The sequence below is a fragment of the Choloepus didactylus genome, chromosome 2, assembly GCF_015220235.1.
Source record: "Choloepus didactylus isolate mChoDid1 chromosome 2, mChoDid1.pri, whole genome shotgun sequence".
In the NCBI taxonomy this organism is placed as follows: domain Eukaryota; kingdom Metazoa; phylum Chordata; class Mammalia; order Pilosa; family Megalonychidae; genus Choloepus; species Choloepus didactylus.
The window spans coordinates 187,171,474-187,190,086 of record NC_051308.1 but is presented as its reverse complement, the minus strand read 5'-3'; the positions used below and the strand labels follow the sequence as shown (position 1 = coordinate 187,190,086).

Below are 18,613 nucleotides of genomic sequence, written 5' to 3'. Positions count from 1 at the left end.
AAGAGACCATAACAAGGGAGTAAGAAAAAGACAACTAACCTAAGATAACTGCTTAACTTCCAACATGTTCCTGCTTTACCCCAAGAAAGTTACCTAATATAGCAACATTTCTGTGAACTTGTTCCTACTATATCCATCAGAAATTAACAGACCATAGTCATTTCTGGGCATCCCCAGAACGTTAAATAGCTTATCTCTTCTTCTTGGATTATTGTTCCCCCTTCCTTAATTGCTCTCTATTGCTAGTTCCCCTACATTCTACATTATAAACCATTTGTTTTACATTTTTCAAAGTTAACATTAGTGGTAGCATATAATATTTCTCTTTTTGTGCCTGGCTTATTTCACTCAGCATTATGTCTTCAAGGTTCATCCATGTTGTCATGTTTCACGAGATCATTCCTTCTTACTGCCGCGTAGTATTCCATCGTGCGTATATATCACATTTTATTTATCCACTCATCTGTTGAAGGACATTTGGGTTGTTTCCATCTCTTGGCAATTGTGAATAATGCTGCTATGAACATTGGCGTGCAGTTATCTGTTTGTGTCACTGCTTTCCGATCTTCCGGGTATATACCGAGAAGTACAATCGCTGGATCGAATGGTAACTCCATATCTAGTTTTCTAAGGAACTGCCAGACTGACTTCCAGAGTGGCTGAACCATTATACAGTCCCACCAACAATGAATAAGAGTTCCAATTTCTCCGCATCCCCTCCAGCATTTGTAGTTTCCTGTTTGTTTAATGGCAGCCATTCTAACCGGTGTTAGATGGTATCTCATTGTGGTCTTAATTTGCATCTCTCTAATAGCTAGTGAAGCTGAACATTTTTTCATGTGTTTCTTGGCCATTTGTATTTCCTCTTCAGAGAACTGTCTTTTCATATCTTTTGCCCATTTTATCATTGGGCTGTCTGTACTATTGTCATTGAGTTGTAGGATTTCTTTATATATGCAAGATATCAGTCTTTTGTCAGATACATGGTTTCCAAAACTTTTTTCCCATTGAGTTGGCTGCCTCTTTACCTTTTTGAGAAATTCCTTTGAGGTGCAGAAACTTCTAAGCTTGAGGAGTTCCCATTTATCTATTTTTTCTTTTGTTGCTTGTGCTTTGGGTGTAAAGTCTAGGAAGTGGTCGCCTAATACAAGGTCTTGAAGATGTTTTCCTACATTATCTTCTAGGAGTTTTATGGTACTTTCTTTTATATTGAGATCTTTGGTCCATTTTGAGTTAATTTTTGTGTAGGGGGTGAGGTAGGGGTCCTCTTTCATTCTTTTGGATATGGATATCCAACTCTCCAAGCCCCATTTGTTGAAAAGACCATTATGACTCAGTTCAGTGACTTTGGGGGCCTTATCAAAGATCAGTCGGCCATAGATCTGAGGGTCTATCTCCGAATTCTCAATTCGATTCCATTGATCTATATGTCTATCTTTGTGCCAGTACCATGCTGTTTTGGCAACTGTGGCTTTATAATAAGCTTCAAAGTCAGGGAGTGTAAGTCCTCCCACTTCGTTTTTCTTTTTTAGAGTGTCTATAGCAAATCGAGGCATCTTCCCTTTCCAAATAAATTTGATAACTAGCTTTTCCAAGTCTGCAAAGTAGGTTGTTGGAATTTTGATTGGGATTGCATTGAATCTGTAGATGAGTTTGGGTAGAATTGACATCTTAATGACATTTAGTCTTCCTATCCATGAACATGGAATATTTTTCCATCTTTTAAGGTCCCCTTCTATTTCTTTTAGTAGAGTTATGTAGTTTTCTTTGTATAGGTCTTTTACATCTTTGGTTAAGTTTATTCCTAGGTACTTGATTTTTTTAGTTGCTATTGAAAATGGTATCTTTTTCTTGAGTGTCTCTTCAGTTTGTTCATTTCTAGCATATAGAAACATTACTGACTTATGTGCATTAATCTTGTATCCCGCTACTTTGCTAAATTTGTTTATTAGCTCTAGTAGCTGTATCGTCGATTTCTCAGGGTTTTCTAGATACAAGATCATATCATCTGCAAACAATGACAGTTTTACTTCTTCTTTTCCAATTTGGATGCCTTTTCTTTCTTTGTCTTGCCGGATTGCCCTGGCTAGCACTTCCAGCACAATGTTGAATAACAGTGGTGACAGCGGGCATCCTTGTCTTGTTCCTGATCTTAGAGGGAAGGCTTTCAGTCTCTCACCATTGAGTACTATGCTGGCTGTGGGTTTTTCATATGTGCTCTTTATCATGTTGAGGAAGTTTCCTTCAATTCCTACCTTTTGAAGTGTTTTTATCAAAAACGGATTTTGGATTTTGTCAAATGCTTTTTCAGCATCTATTGAGATGATCAATTGATTTTTCCCTTTTGACTTGTTAATGTGTTGTAATACATTGATTGATTTTCTTATGTTGAACCATCCTTGCATGCCTGGAATAAACCCCACTTGGTCATGGTGTATGAGTTTTTTAATGTGTCTTTGGATTCGATTTGCAAGTATTTTGTTGAGGATTTTTGCATCTATATTCATTAGGGAGATTGGCCAGTAGTTTTCCTTTTTTGTAACATCTTTGCCTGGTTTTGGTATTAGATTGATGTTAGCTTCATAAAATGAGTTAGGTAGTGTTCCATTTTCTTCAATGGTTTGAAAGAGTTTGAGTAAGATTGGTGTCAGTTCTTTCTGGAAAGTTTGGTAGAATTCCCCTGTGAAACCATCTGGCCCTGGGCATTTGTTTGTGGGAAGATTTTTGATGATTGATTGGATCTCTTTGCTTGTGATGGGTTGGTTGAGGTCTTCTATTTCTTCTCTGGTCAGTCTAGGTTGTTCATATGTTTCCAGGAAATTGTCCATTTCCTCTACATTATCCAGTTTGTTGCCATACAGTTGTTCATAGTATCCTCTTATAATTTTTTTAATTTCTTCAGGATCTGCAGTTATGTCACCTTTTTCATTCATTATTTTGTTTATATGGGTCTTCTGTCTTTTTGATTTTGTCAGTCTAGCTAGGGGCTTGTCAATCTTGTTGATCTTCTCAAAGAACCAACTTTTGGTGATATTTATCCTCTCTATTGTTTTTTTTTGTTCTCTATGTCATTTATTTCTGCTTTAATCCTTGTTATTTCTTTTCTTGTACTTGGTTTAGGATTGGTTTGCTGTTCATTTTCTAGCTTCTTCAGTTGATCCATTAGTTCTTTGATTTTGGCTCTTTCTTCCTTTTTAATATATGCGTTTAGTGCTATAAATTTCCCCCTTAGCACTGCTTTTGCTGCATCCCATAGGTTTTGGTATGTTGTGTTCTCATTTTCATTCGTCTCTATATATTTAGCAATTTCTCTTGCTATTTCTTCTTTAACCCACTGATGGTTTAGGAGTGTGTTGTTTAACCTCCAGGTATTTGTGAATTTTCTAAGTCTCTGATGGTTATTGACTTCTAATTGTATTCCATTGTGGTCAGAGAATGTGCTTTGAATAATTTCAATCTTTTTAAATTTATTGAGGCTTGTTTTATGTCCCAGCATATGATCTATTCTGGAGAAAGTTCCATGAGCAGTAGAAAAGTATGTGTATCCTGGTGATTTGGGATGTAATGTCCTGTATATGTCTGTTAAATCTAATTCATTTATCAGATTGTTTAGGTTTTCAATTTCCTATTGGTCTTCTGTCTGGTTGATCTATCTATAGGAGAGAGTGATGTGTTGAAGTCTCCCACAATTATTGTGGAAACATCAATTGCTTCCTTTAGTTTTGCCAGTGTTTCTCTCATGTATTTTGTGGCACCTTGGTTGGGTGCATAGACATTTACGATTGTTATTTCTTCTTGCTGTATTGCCCCTTTTATTAGTACGTAGTGGCCTTCTTTGTCTCTCAAAACATCCCTGCATTTGAAGTCTATTTTATCTGAGATTAATATTGCTACACCTGCTTTCTTTTGGCTGTAGCTTGCATGAAATATTTTTTTCCATCCTTTCACTTTCAGTTTCTTTGTGTCCCTGTGTCTAAGATGAGTCTCTTGTATGCAACATATTGATGGTTCATTTTTTTTGATCCATTTTGCAAATCTATATCTTTTAATTGGGGAGTTTAATCCATTTACATTCAACGTTATAACCATGAAGGCATTTCGTGAATCAGCCATCTTATCCTTTGGTTTATGTTTGTCATATTTTTCCCCTCTGTCTATTAATATCCTTTATTGTACCCATACCGAATCTCTTTAGTACTGAACCTTTCTCCAAGTCTCTCTGTCCTTTCTTTGTTTCTCTGTCTGTAGGTCTCCCTTGAGTATCTCCAGTAGGGCAGGTCTCTTGTTAGCAAATTCTCTCAGCATTTGTTTGTCTGTGAAAAATTTAAGCTCTTCCTGAAATTTGAAGGAGAGCTTTGCTGGATAAAGTATTCTTGGCTGGAAATTTTTCTCACTCAGAATTTTAAATATATCGTGCCACTGCCTTCTTGCCTCCATGGTGGCTGCTGAGTAGTCACTACTTAGTCTTATGCTGTTTCCTTTGTATGTGGTGAATTGCTTTTCTCTTGCTGCTTTCAGAACTTGCTCCTTCTCTTCTGTGTTTGATAGTGTGATCAGTATATGTCTCGGAGTGGGTTTATTCGGATTTATTCTATTTGGAGTTCGCTGAGCATTTATGATTTGTGTATTTATGTTGTTTAGAAGATTTGGGAAGTGTTCCCCAACAATTTCTTTGAATACTCTTCCTAGACCTTTACCCTTTTCTTCCCCTTCTGGGACACCAATGAGTCTTATATTTGGACGTTTCATATTATCTATCATATCCCTGAGGTCCATTTCGATTTTTTCAATTTTTTTCCCCATTCTTTCTTTTATGCTTTCATTTTCCATTCTGTCATCTTCGAGGTCACTGATTCGTTGTTCAACTTCCTCTAGTCTTGTACTATGAGTGTCCAGAATCTTTTTAATTTGGTCAACAGTTTCTTTAATTTCCATAAGATCATCCATTTTTTTTATTTAGTCTTGCAATGTCTTCTTTATGCTCTTCTAGGGTCTTCTTGATTTCCTTTGTCTCCCGTACTATGGTCTCATTGTTCATCTTTAGTTCTTTGAGTAGCTGCTTTAGGTGCTGTGTCTCTTCTGATCTTTTGATTTGGGTGCTTGGGCTTGGGTTATCCATATCGTCTGGTTTTTTCATATGCTTTATAATTTTCTGTTGTTTTTGGCCTCTTGGCATTTGCTGAACTTGATAGGGTTCTTTTAGGATTTGTAGACCAATTGAAGTCCTTATCTCTAATTTATCAGATCTACAGCTTCGTGGAGTACACTTTCTCTAACTAACCAGCAGGTGGCGTCCACGAGCCACCTGTTCTCCACAAGCCAGTTCTCCCCTGCTTAGCCTTTTTGGTGAGTGGGGGAGTGAATCTTGTGGGGTCCAATTGGTGTACCAAGCTTGCGTGTGTAGTTGGTGTTGCCTGCCCTGTATATGGGGCATGTTTCTGGGCAGTCAGGGAGGGGGAGGGTGGCCCTAACAATCAAATCTCCCTGGTGATCCTAGAGTTTTAAAGCTGGTGCAATAGTCTAATCCTTCAGTTCAGTCCTGCCACAGTTTGTCTCTGCCACTGACCCACAAGTCCTTGGTATTGGCGTATGGCTCCTGAGACTTGCAAGTGGGCCCCTCTTCCAGGCTGTGCACCCCGGGTCCTCTGTTGAGGGATGACTGTGCTATGTCACAGGTGAGTGCCGTCCCCCCTGGGCAGTTCTGGGCTGCTGGGCTGTGTAGGGAGGCTCCCAGTCTGCTGAAATGATGGCTGAATGGGGCTTTGTGAATTCACACTGCTCCACCTTCCCAACTCTGGGACAATCAGCTGAGGTTGCAGGGAAGGCTAATGTCCACGCCCAGTTTTGTGGTGTGTGCCTGTTATTTGAAGCACTTCCGTCACACTGGGTTGTCTGGGGCAGCTCTGGGCTATGGGGCTGGCGATGGGCAGGAGTGTTTCCTGTCCACCAGGATGATGGCTGTGAGTGGACACCCCCCTTTTCTTGGGAAGTTGTGGTGTTTAGTGAATTTTCTCAGCCACTGGATTATTGCCTTTTGTCTCAGAGCTCTCTTAGTTCTGCTCTTGACTTGACCTGCCCAAATTGCAAGTCTTTGAAGCTTTCTGTATTGGGCTTCTTAGAGTAATTGTTTTAGAAAAAGAAAAAAGGATTAAAAAAAAAAAAGGGCCCTCCTCAGAGATCTAATGGGTTATTGAAATGCTAAGAGACAAAGCAACCAGGGCCATTAAGGAAAGGTCCACAGGGCAGAGAGATCAGCTTTTCTTCGGGATTTGCATATGCGCCTCAGGGCCTGAGCTCTGCCGTTCCCCTTTCTATGTTCACCAGAACTCCAAAAATCCTCCGCTTTTATTTTGGAGTTTTTCGTGTTGTTTTTTTTCTATGCCTGTCTCCTCTCTGCTGGGCTGGCTGCTCTCAGATTCTCTGGTGTCTGATCTCAGTCTGTCTATGGTTGGAGTTTGGATCAGTAGAATGAGTTTCTGATAAGGGCTGCCACTGCAGTTCTCCCTTCTCCTTCCCGGAGCTGATAGCCCCTCCTCCCACGGGACTGAGCCTGGCAGGGAGGGGCGCGGGTCCCCTGGCCGCAAAAACTTACAGATTTCGCTGATCTCAGCAGTTCCACGTTTTCATGAGTGTTGTATGAAGTATGCCCAAAGACAGATTGCTCTGTGGTGTCCAGTCCACGCAGTTCCTGGCTTTCTACCTACTTTCCTGGAGGAGTAACTAAAACATACAGCTCACCAGTCCGCCATCTTGCCTTGGTTCTCCATTTAGTTTTTATGAAATGGAAATTTTAAATGTTTATTTTAGGGATATTTTGTGAGGATTAAAAATGATGGTATATGTAAAGTACGTATTAATACTAGATGCTCAATAAATGGTAGCATTTTAATATTTATTGCTATTATTATTTGCTAAAAATTTAATGCTTTTGTTTGAAATTTACCATAATTGTTTGTAGCTCTTATTTGAGGAAAGTGAGGAGTAGAATCCTAAATTATAAGTCTGGCATTCCCAAATAGGAGCAAAGAAGAAGTATACATTTTAAGGTGAATTTCACTTCGTGGCGATGGAAAGACACTTTTAGGTTGACTTTTGTGGGATTTTAAAGGTTACTGTCATTTTTCAGTTAATGGGAAATGTTAATAATTATGGTCACTCATAATTTTTTTAAAAAAGGAAAGTATAGAAACAAAAATAAAAATAGAAATAATCAATTAATCTATTATTGTAAACTTTAAACATTATATAAAGAATTGAACAGTCACCTATCTTCTACTCCTGCAGTTTCTACTCTCAGAGGCAACCATTATTAATAGTGTGTTGCATTTTTTTTTTTACCTTATTAATGTATCATGGACATCTTTCCATTTTTTCTTATAGAGCTTGACCTAAATTTAGCAGCTTTATTTATAATTTTACATATCATAAAATTCATCCATTTTAGATGTGTAAATTCAGTTAATTTAGACATTTGTGCAATCATCACCACAATCCAGTTTTCAAATACTTGTTTTATCCCCCAAAATTACTTTGTGACTGTTTGTAGTCAGACCCTAGCCCCAGCCCTAGGTAAATTCTCTGCTTTTGTGTCTTTGTAGTTGCTTATTAAGAAATTTTATATAAATGGAATCATATGTGGTCTTTCGTGTCTGGCATCCTTCATTTAGCATAATGTTTTCAAGGTTTATCCATGCTATTGTGTGGCAATTCAGAAGTTCATTCCTTTTTCATGCTGAGTAATATTCTGTTGTATGGATATACCACATTTTGTGTAACCATATGGTTAAACCGTGATGGATATTTGGTTTGTTTGTAGTTTGCGGCTATTATAAAGAATGCTGCTATGGTTATTCATATACAAGTCTTTTTGTGGACATATGTTTTCTTTTCTTTCTGGTAGAAACCTAGGAATGAAATAGCTGGGTTGTGTGGTAAGTTACATTTAAGTAACTGACAAATGTTTTTTCCAAAGTGGCTGTGTTTTACATTCCCACAAGTGATGTATGAGTGTTCCACTTTTCCACAGTTCTCTAACACTTGTTACTGTTTGTCTTTTTTTATTATAGTCATTCTAGTGAGTGTGTGGTGGTATTTCATAGTGGTTTAAATTTTTGTTTCCCTAATGACTAATGCTGTTGAGCATCTTTTCTTGTGCTTATTAGCCATTTGTGTATCTTCTTGGTGAAGTGTCTGTTTAAATCTCTTGCCCATTTTATGATTGTAGTTTTCAGGTTCTTGTTCTTACACTTCTATTAATAAATTAATTCATAATATTTCATTTTACTTTTTTGATGCTGTTGCAAATGGAATTATTTTCTTTATTCCATTTTCGATTTATTTGTTGCTAGTATATATAAAAACAGTTGCCATTTTGTATGTAATTATATGTCCTGCGATATTCCTATGTTTACTTATTAGGTCTAGTAGCTTTTTTTTTTTCTTTTTTGGAAGACTCCCTAGGGATCATATCTGCCAATAAAGACACATAATTTCTTCCTCTCCAACCTGTATGCTTTTTTTTTTTTCATTTGTTTTATTACATTGGCCAGAACTTCCAGTACAAGATTGGATAGAAGTGATGAAAGTAGAGATCCTTGCTTTGCTTTGTTCCTAGTAGGGGGAGATAATTCATTTTCCTCTTAAGCCTGATGTTAGCTATAGAATTTTTATAAATGCCCTTTATAAGTCTGTGGAAGTTTCCTTTTATTTCTGTTATGATGAGCCTTTCTTTTTATTATTAGTTTTCTGCGTCTGTTTGGATGATCATTTGTTGTTTGTGCTTTATTCTATTAATATATATATATATATATATATATATATATTATACTAATTGATTTATGGATATTAAACCACCCTTGCATTTCTGGGATAAGCCCCATGTGATTGTGGTGTGTAATCCATGTTTTCTATGTTGCAGTATTTTATTTGCCAATATTCAGTTAAGGATTTTTACACCTGTGTCAATTAAGGATATTGGTCTGTAGTATCCTTTTCTTATGATGTCGTTGTTTGGCTTTGATATCAGAGTATTGCTGTTCTTGTAAAATTAGTTGGTAAAAATGGCGCTGTAAAATTCCTTCATTATATTCTGAATGGTTTTGTGTCAAATTTGTACTGTTTCTTTCTTAAATGTTTGCTGGAATTCACCAGTGAAGTCATTTGTGCCTGGAGTCTTCTTTGGAAATACAAATTTGATTTTCCAAAGATAAAAACTTCTCAATTTGTCTTACAACTTTGGTCAATTTCAAAAGCCCCCAAATGGTTGTTTTTGACAATTTTGTTGAGTTTTGTACTTTTATTTTGCTAAGAGGAGTTGTTGCCCTCTTCATAGCATCACACCTAGAAGTTGTCTCTCCACCTCTTTCTTTTTAATGGCTGTATAGTATTCCATTTTACAGATGTATCATAATTTATTTAATAAAAAGTTTAAAAAATGTTTAAGTGTATTTTTAAGCAGTGCTGCAGTTAACATTCTTTTACGTATATCTTTACCAGCTTATGCTATTGTGTTGCTAAGATAGGTTCCTGGAAATGGGATTGTTGGATTAAAAGCTATGCATATTTTTCATTTTTATAGATACTGCCAGATTATTCACCAAATTTGTACCAAATTACACTCTTATAAGAATGTTCAAGAAGGTCCATTTCTACATATCTTGCTAATTCTGTATACCATTAATCTTTTATATTGTTACCAATATGACAAGCAAAATTTGGTATATTTTTATTTGCATTTATTTAATTATAGTGGAGTTGGAAATCTTTTCATATGCCCCTTGACCATTTCTTTTTGTTTTATGAAATGACTTCATGTCTTTTGCTTAATTTCCAATTAGATTGTTTTTTTTTCTTACTAGTTTATAGATCCTTTTGACATTATAGTGATTTTGAACTCGTATCTGTTTATGTTGTAAATATTTTTTTTCCATTCTGTCATTTGTTTCCTTCTGGTTTTTACTTGTCTTCAAGCTTTTAAAAGTCTGGTGGTGTAATTTATGTTTTTGTTTGTTTTTAAAACAGAAAGTTGCTCAAGGAATTGATTTAAACCAAATCCGAGGACTTGGGTTTGATGCTACGTGCTCTCTGGTTGTTTTGGATAAGGAGTTTCATCCTTTACCAGTAAACCATGAAGGTAGGACCATTTCTGTCACTTTCCCTGGGTTGGGAGACTGACTTGGAGCAGACTTGGCTGATTAATCAATCCAAAGGGCCCAGGTGAAACACGCTCCTGCTAGATATATCCTACTGCTGTTGGTGAGATTTGGAGTATAGTGTCCCAGAGGTTAGAGAAATCATGTCTCAGGTTGAAAGCTTAGAGAGCAAAGGGAGGAGTGGGGTGGTTGGGTTAGGGATAGACTTGACTCCAGAAAGTGCCAGAACCATGGTAGAAAGATCGATGAAGGAAGAACATGAAATCATGAGCTCAGAGTGAGTAGTGTTGAAACAGATGAGTGGTCTGGGTGTTTTTTTTTTTTTAAAAAGGGAGTGTCAATGCCTACATTTGCTCTGTGTATGAAGTTCCCATCCACATTTGAGTGGGTGAGCCAAGTCCATTTAAAAGAAATAGAACCAGACAGATAGGACCGTGTTTCACACTGAAGTTGGAAACAGAAGGCCTTTCTGATTTCAGTAGCCAGACCAAAGAATTTTCTTCGTTGGTGATGTTCTAACAGACATTTGTGACTAATGTTTCAATGTAAAATGCCTGTTTTACAGACTGTTTCAAATGTAAAATGCCACTTAGGCCCACCATCAGATATTTTCACAGTGGGTAAGGATGTGTCCTTTTTCAGGAATATTAGCCAGCTGAGGTTTCAAACCGAAGTCAACAGGAGTCAGGCAGGTTATGTAAATGGGTAAAGTGTCCAGGTTTGAGACAAACAACAGTTCAAGTGTGGAGATAAATTCCAGTTGACATTTAATCTTCAAATAAAAGGAAGACATTAGGGAGTGGTGGAAATTTTGGTGCACTGAAAATTGCATGCTCCATATAAAGGGGGGGCAGTTCTAGGCAGCTGTAGGCAGTTGTTGACAAGCTAGCCATTAGCAGCACGTTTGAGCTAGATTCTGCTTAAGAAGTTTTACCTGTGGACCAGTGCTGTAGCAGCACCTTTCTTAATTGATGGCTGTAGTACAGCAGGGCACACTGGGGCACGGTGGAATTGGAGTCAGACAGGGACCAAATCTCAGCCTTGGCATGTCTTACTTTTCCTCAGTTGTTTCCTCTGAAAGAATTGGATTAATGAAACAGCTCTGCTATGAGAATGAAGTGGGAGCCTGAAACCTAAATGTTCAGAAGACTTTCTTTCATTGAATTCCTCAAGTTAAGGGAATGTGTCCTGCTTACTTCTGTGGGTCTATTGCCTAGAACAGGGATTATTATAAATGATATGTGCTGGAAACGTATGTCAATGGATGAATGGTTAGAGCATAGTGTTAATGGTGAGCAGCTTTTGCATTTATGTAAATGTAAATATAAATGTAAAGATATATGTTTGTTTTCCTTTCTTCCACATTTATTAGCACCTACGGTGTGCCAAGCCCTGTTTTATTAGTTGTGGGGCTTCAAAATGAATACGAGTGGTTCTTGTACTCAGAGGCTGTTCACTGGCTCAGCTGGCTTTGTTCTGGCCCAGCAGGGCAGGACAGCCTCAGTTTAGGCGACTTCCGAGGGCAAACAGCTCAGCAGCAGCAAGCCTTTTCTAATTATGAGATGTGGCCAGCCATGGTGATGGCTTCTTTGGGAGGCTGTCAGCATTCCTTCTGGCCTTTAATTGAAGCTGGGTGGTCATCTGTTAGGGCAGCTATAGGAGGAATTGTCACACTGGGTGGGACTTTAGACATTAAGAACCCTAAGATGCAGGAACTCATCTGCTGAGATCTGCAGTTTTGAACTCTGGATGTACATTAGAATTATCTGAGATCTTTAAAAAATTACTGTTCTTGAGCCTCAGCCCTGTGATTTGTATTCATTTGCTTTAGGTGGGGCTAGGAAATTGGCATTTTAAAGACGTTTACTTGGTAATTTTAGTATGTGGAGAATTATTGAGCAATGTGTGTAGATAGCTAAAGAATTAGGAACAAGAATTGTTCAGGTGGAAGAAGAGATATCTTTGTTAAACCTGTTTAAATTCATACCTTCTCTGAATGCCACCTTTTTTCTCCTTGTAGGTAGAATTACCTTCTGTTAACAGGCCCTCTATTGAAAGGGTAGCTAGGTTGCAATCCTAATTATAAGTGATGAAATAACTTTATTACACCTAAAAGGTTAAAGTGTATCATTCATCAGATGTATCCAGCTGCAGGTTCCCCTCACCAGTTTCTTTCCTTTCAACAGATGATATTAAAGTTGGATTTTATTTGAAATGGATTATCCTGTGCTAGAAAATGAAATTAGAATTTTAAAGGTGATTTAAAGGTTCTTTAAAGACTGCTTCTACCTACATGGCAATGATCAACTCTTGATGGATTAACCAGAGTAATTGTTAGGAGAGAGGGAGTTGGGTCAGGAGATTACTGATATCCTCAATCACCATTAAAAGCAAACAGGCAGAATTGGGAAAAGTATTGTCATGTTTAGATTTTAAACAAAAAATGAGAAAGCAAAAGTTAAGTGCTGTAGTTGAAGAACACTAAGTGTTACTATTTGATAAAAGAGTCTTACCCTTAGTTAGCCCTTTCTTTTTGGTTCTTCTTTTGAAGATCAGAACAACACCTGGGTTGGACAGGTGCAGTTGCTGTGTGGTTCCTACCTCTGCATCCTGCATGTGATTCCTTCCAACTCAGAGTCTAACTCTGGTTAGGTCATCACAGCCACAGGAGCTCTTAGGAGGGAGAGGACCCAAGGGTGGTAATTCAGGGTGTGGGAGGGGGTTACTACTTAGACTAGTCTGTGCAACAGAAACATAACATTTAATTGTTTTTGCTGATTCATAGTATTTTTTCCCCTTCGTGTATGCCTGGGATCCAGGAGATATTTAAAATATTAATTGAATGAGTGAATAAATGGATGAACAGTTTGCCTTTAAACTGTCTATATATAAACTGACTGTATAATCCAAATTATGTTCTATTGAATTGCCTCCAATTCTCTTAAAATATTGCATCTTCCCAGGTCTTTGTTCTGTTTGTTTCATGTGCTATCCCTGTTGTGTGGAACCTCTGTCTCCATGTTTCCTTCGTCTGGCTAAGTAACAGCCAGTCATTTTCCTGCCCTTTGGAAGCTCCCTGTGCAGCCACAGGCTTAGCTAGCCTGGAACCTTCTTGTGTTCCTCCTCACTGTCCCCAGTCAGTACTATTGTTTTGGCCATCAGTACGCTATGTACACTGTTGTTTTCAGTCAGCCACCTACTCCTTAAGGGCAGGGATTGTGGCAAATTCTCCTCTGTATCCCAGCACCCAACACTGTGCTTGACATGTAGCAGATGCTCAATAAAAGGCTAAATGGATTTGGAGTTGTCATTTATTTGTGAAGAATTGAGGAAGTTAACTTCTTGGTATTTGTTTAAAGAAGATTATTAATAATCATAATAAATATAATAATTTTGTACAATTCTTACTGCATTGCTTTGACTGCTTTTTTTTAAAATTAAATTCAGTTTTATTGAAATACATTCACACACCATACAGTCATCCACGGTATACAATCACCTGTTCACAGTACCATCATATAGTTGTGCATTCATCACCCCAATCTATTTTTGAACATTTTCCTTACATCAGAAAGAATCAGAATCAGAATAAAAATAAAAGTAAAAAAGAACACTGAAAGCATCCCCCTCAGTCCCACCCTATTTTTCATTTAGTTTTTGTCCCCATTTTTCAACTCATCCATCCATATACTAGATAAAGGGAGTGCGAGCCACAAGGTTTTCACAATCACACTGTCACCCCTTGTAATCTACATTGTTATATAATTGTCTTCAAGAGTCCAGACTGCTGGGTTGGAGTTTGATAGTTTCAGGTATTTACTTCTAGCTGTTCCAATACATTAAAACTTAAAAGGTGTTATCTATATAGTGCATAAGAATGTCCACCAAAGTGACCTCTCGACTCCGTTTGACATCTCGCAGCCACTGAAATTATTTCATCTCAATTTGCATCCCCCTTTTGGTCAAGAAGATATTCTCAGTCCCACGATGCCGGGTCTAGATTCATCCCCGGGAGTCATATCATGCGTTGCCAGGGAGATTCACACTCCTGGGAGTCAGGTCCCACATAGGGGGTAGGACAGTGAATTCACCTGCCGAGGTGGCTTAGCTCTGACTGCTTTTTGAGGGCCTGTTTATGTAGAGGTAATAGTAGCTGATTGGCCTGTCTCTACTACAGTTGGAAGTTTTGCAGCAGGTGTTTATGTTTTGAAACAGCTGTACAATCTATACAATATTTAAGAAACAGTACAGGTATTGTCCTCTCTCCACACATTCACGCACACACACACACACACTGAAACACACATGATTCATTTATTCTGTAATAGGGTCCTGGACTTCAGTTTTAAAGAAAGGTATCCAGGTGATGTTAATATTCAGCTAAGGTTGAAAGCTGGAGGTTAAGCGATTCTGTTGCACGGTAGAACCACTCTGTTTTTTTTAAAAAGGAACCTTTGTTGTGCCTGTGAAGGTCTCATGTACTTTCTCCTATTTGCAGAATATTACTGTCATTTGAAGAGCTTTTGTGGGACCTAAAATCTCTCTGGTCAGGCAAACTATGTCCTTGACTCATGAGAGTGATTACCTCTGGTTATTTTCTTAGGTCCACTTTCTTTTTCTTTTAGTTTTAAAAATTCTTTTTCAAAGATATGGAAGAGTAAAGAAATAAAATTACAGACTCCATTATACCCACTACTGACGATAAACAAATGAAATTGCCATATTTGCCTCAGATCTTTTTATAAGTAACAACTGTTTGAAGCTTCAGTCCCTTCTCTTCCCCTCCCACACCCCTTTGCCTTCTGCAAGTTAACATTCTTCTGTAGTTGGTGTTTACAAATACATTGTTGTTTGGGTTTTACTACATATGTTTTTGTGTTTTTACTACATAAGTATATACCCATAACAAGAAACAGTACATATTTTTCATGTTTTTAAATATCCCAGCTGGTATTATTTTTCATGTTGATATGTGTAGCTCTCATTTATTCATTTCACCAATTAATTTATCCATTTTTTACACATATCTGGTTTCAAAGCACATTTCATACATTTGTATCCCAGCTGTAAGACATTGAGCGTGTCTTGAATTTCTGAGTCTCAGTTTGTCATTGAGAAATGGGGATAATAATAATACCTATTACAGGTTGTTTTGAGGATAAAATGAGGTGATGTGTATAAAATGTATAGAACAGGGCATGGGAGACATACACATATGCAAAGTTTTATAAACATTGGCTAGTAACAAAGTTATGTCATTGCTTCCCTTATTTTGCAGTTAAATAATGTGTGAAAGTGCCTGGTTCAGTAACTCTTGGGTCCCCATTTATTTTTCCCCCTTATAATCTCCCAGGTATATTCATGACAGTCCTCTCATTTTGCCATCCAGTGAAACAGAGGACTGTAAAAGGAATGCTGGCTTCCCACGATTATGCGATGACCTAACAAAGCTTGGGGAAGGGAGGAAGGGACCGTCAGTTACCATGTGGGCTGCAGGATGTAGAGGCTGGATGCAAAGGGGCAGTAACCTCCTTTTCCAGCTGGTTTTAAATTACATACTTTGTGATTTACTTCTCCTGAGGGCCTAAGTGATGATAGGTACTTGCCATGTCCTTTATGCGCATTATCTTTCTTTCAGTGAATGAAGATCTCAGTTAATCCTTATATGTTCTTAGGTAGGTATTATTATCATCCCCATTTTATAGATGAGGGCACTGAGGCTAAGACTAGTTTAGTAATTTACTCAATATGTTTTTGTCTGTAAGTGAAAGAGTCAGCATTCCCCTCTAGTTCTGTATGATTTCCAAAGCTCATCTAATTTTTACTCCACCAAAGAAACTAACCAAATGAGTTAAAAAAAAAAACCTAAATTAACTAATTTTAATTAAATTGACTAGAAAAAGTAGGAATATGAGCAGATAAAAGCCATTGTGTGGCTATCATTTATATTATACCATTGAAAGACTTATCCTCTCCATATTTAAAAAAGAAGAGAATTTTTAAAAAGCCAAAATACTGTTTTAACTAATATCCTAGGCTCTTTTCCTGAATATATGACCAAAAAAGTTTTTCTGGAACACATAGGGACAGGAAGGGAGGGAACAGAGAAGTTGAGAGAGAGAGAGAGAATGATGTATAATATATTAAACTGGTAGCTCTTGACTGATTTTTAGCTAAGACTTTTAACTCTGGGGATATGTTCAAAGAACAAGTTGCTTGAAGGGAAATCCAAGGTTTGGATAAAATGTACTCATCAGCCTTGTTGAAGGTCCTTCCTTTTTGTTCATTCTTGATATGTGCAATTGTATTAGAAATTATGCAGCTCCTTGCCCTTGGGGATTTATATTTGCTTCCTTGAATTAGAATTAGAAGGAAAAGAATGCATGTCTGTCCTCATGTCCCTCTTGTTTCTGGTAGGGGCTTCTCATCGTAATGTTATCATGTGGTTGGACCACCGAGCTGTCAGTCAGGTCCACAGGATCAACGACACCAAGCACAGTGTCCTCCAGTATGTGGGAGGTGTGATGTCTGTGGAGATGCAAGCCCCCAAGCTTCTGTGGCTAAAAGAGGTAAGTGCTTGGGATTGAGGAGATGATGGTAATAGTAAGGATTCCCTTTATTGTGGACCTGTATATTGTGTTTGATTTTAACAACACTGTAAGGAAGTTTGATCCTATTTTATTGATTAGGTTCCAGTTAAGTTATTCCTGTTTTAATAAGATGCTTAACTCAAGCCAGGTACCATAATAAGCATTTTACATAGATTATCTCTTTGAATCTCAATAACTGTCCTATGAGGTAAGGTTTTTAGTCTTTGTTTTGTGGACAAGGAAGCTGAAGCTCAAAGAGATTAAACAACTCTACAAAAGTGACATAATACATATGTGACTGAGCCAGTATTTGAACCTAAGACTGGCTGACTCCAAAGCTGATTCTTTTAATATGCAGTACTGTAGTGAAGTTCAGAGAGGTTAATTACCATTCCAAAGTGGAAGAGCTGGGATTGAAGTCTAGATTTTCCAACCAGAGCCTTTTTCTGTAGGCTTTTAGCTCCATATTATTAATCTTTGGCCTTGTTGACATTTTAGGGTATCCCTTTCTCAAACCACCTGAACTTGACATCCTCAAGTGATATGGTGATCTCTGGCCAAAGCACTTACAGGTGGTTCCCATTTCCAGATGTTAGGACTTTTTTTTTTTTTGAAGTGTGGAGGATGGTGATATCAGCTTAATGGTTCCCATTAGAGATGGATGTGTGAGAGAGTTGAATTCCTTTGGGAACCTCAGGGACTTGAAAACCCCTAGGTGGTCTGGAGAGGAGAGAATCCATCTACTGAGCAAGACCTGGTGTGATTCATTTACTGAGGTTTGAGGTGGGCTGAGTCTTCAATTACTCAAATTGTGTATGGGGTTGGGGGAGCTTAAGCTGCTGAGGAAATGCCCCATGATTGCCACCATGGGGCAAAAGGGGGGTAGGCAGGAAGGGCTTCAATAATCAAAGCAGGCTTTTCTTATCTGTTTTATATATTGAGCTGTTCTGTTAGTTTTAATTTGCAGAAAACCTTCTATATTGATAAGATTTTTAAACACAGAGTGTGGTAGGAGTAGGTAGTTTCAGGGATCTAACCCTGAAATATATCTTGTAACTTTGTACAAAGTAATTCTCATTCCAGTCGTCACTTTTTCCATCCATAAAGTGAGGGAGTTGGACTTGATCAGTTAGAAAACCTGATCCAAATGTATGCCTGTGGCTGAAATACAAATCAAGATATAAAGCCAGCTGCTGTACACTGCCCCCGTTCTTGGCTATATGTTCTACAGGCATTAATTTATATAATTCTAAGAAGCTCTGCTTGGGTAGATAGCATAGGAAACTGAGGCTGAGAGAGAGGTTATATAACTTTCCTAAACAGATGGTAGAACCAAGATTTAAAACCATATCTACTGGGTCCCATAATCCTGGCTCATTCCATCAGGCCATGCTGTACTACAGTCTTTTCTGTGAAGTGTGTCACTTGGGTAGCGCCAGGAATGAAGACAGTGGTGTTCTTCAAGCTGGCCTAAACTTGTTACAAGAGAAGAAATGGGTTGGATATATCACCGTTTTGGCCAAATGTAATGAAGAATTGTAGAGTTAAGCAAGGAGGATCGAATAGGTGATCATCAGTACATTATCAGGGCCTTATTGAGCACCTGCCTTGTGGCCAGCTCCGGGTCATATATCGCAGAAGATCTAAATGTGTGTTTGGTATGAACTTCTCAGAATACTTAACCATTTTGCAGTTGAGATCAAACTATACTAAATAAAACCCATGGAAAATAAGATCTAAATTGCATGGCAATGACTGTGACCTTTTAAGATTGTGCCCTCCCACCCTCCCTCCCTCTTAGGTGGATATAGTAGATGAAGTCGGATAAGTAGCCTGGGCTCAGTTTGTTTAGGACCTATTTGGTGGTACAGA

The 18,613-nt window shown here is 37.9% G+C and overlaps 1 protein-coding gene across 9 annotated transcripts in view; it reads left to right on the top strand.

The window, feature by feature from the left end:
* FGGY (FGGY carbohydrate kinase domain containing) overlaps window positions 1–18,613 on the top strand; it is a 472,286-nt gene that overhangs the window by 39,865 nt on the left and 413,808 nt on the right. For 8 of the 9 annotated variants that reach the window (XM_037827091.1, XM_037827085.1, XM_037827086.1 and 5 more), the window contains 2 exons: window positions 10,021–10,132; window positions 16,569–16,720. In XM_037827091.1, the coding sequence (XP_037683019.1) occupies window positions 10,021–10,132; window positions 16,569–16,720 (264 nt within the window). Of the gene's footprint in view, window positions 1–10,020; window positions 10,133–16,568; window positions 16,721–18,613 lie in introns of those variants that run through there. The other variant, XM_037827092.1, reaches the window with a different exon arrangement.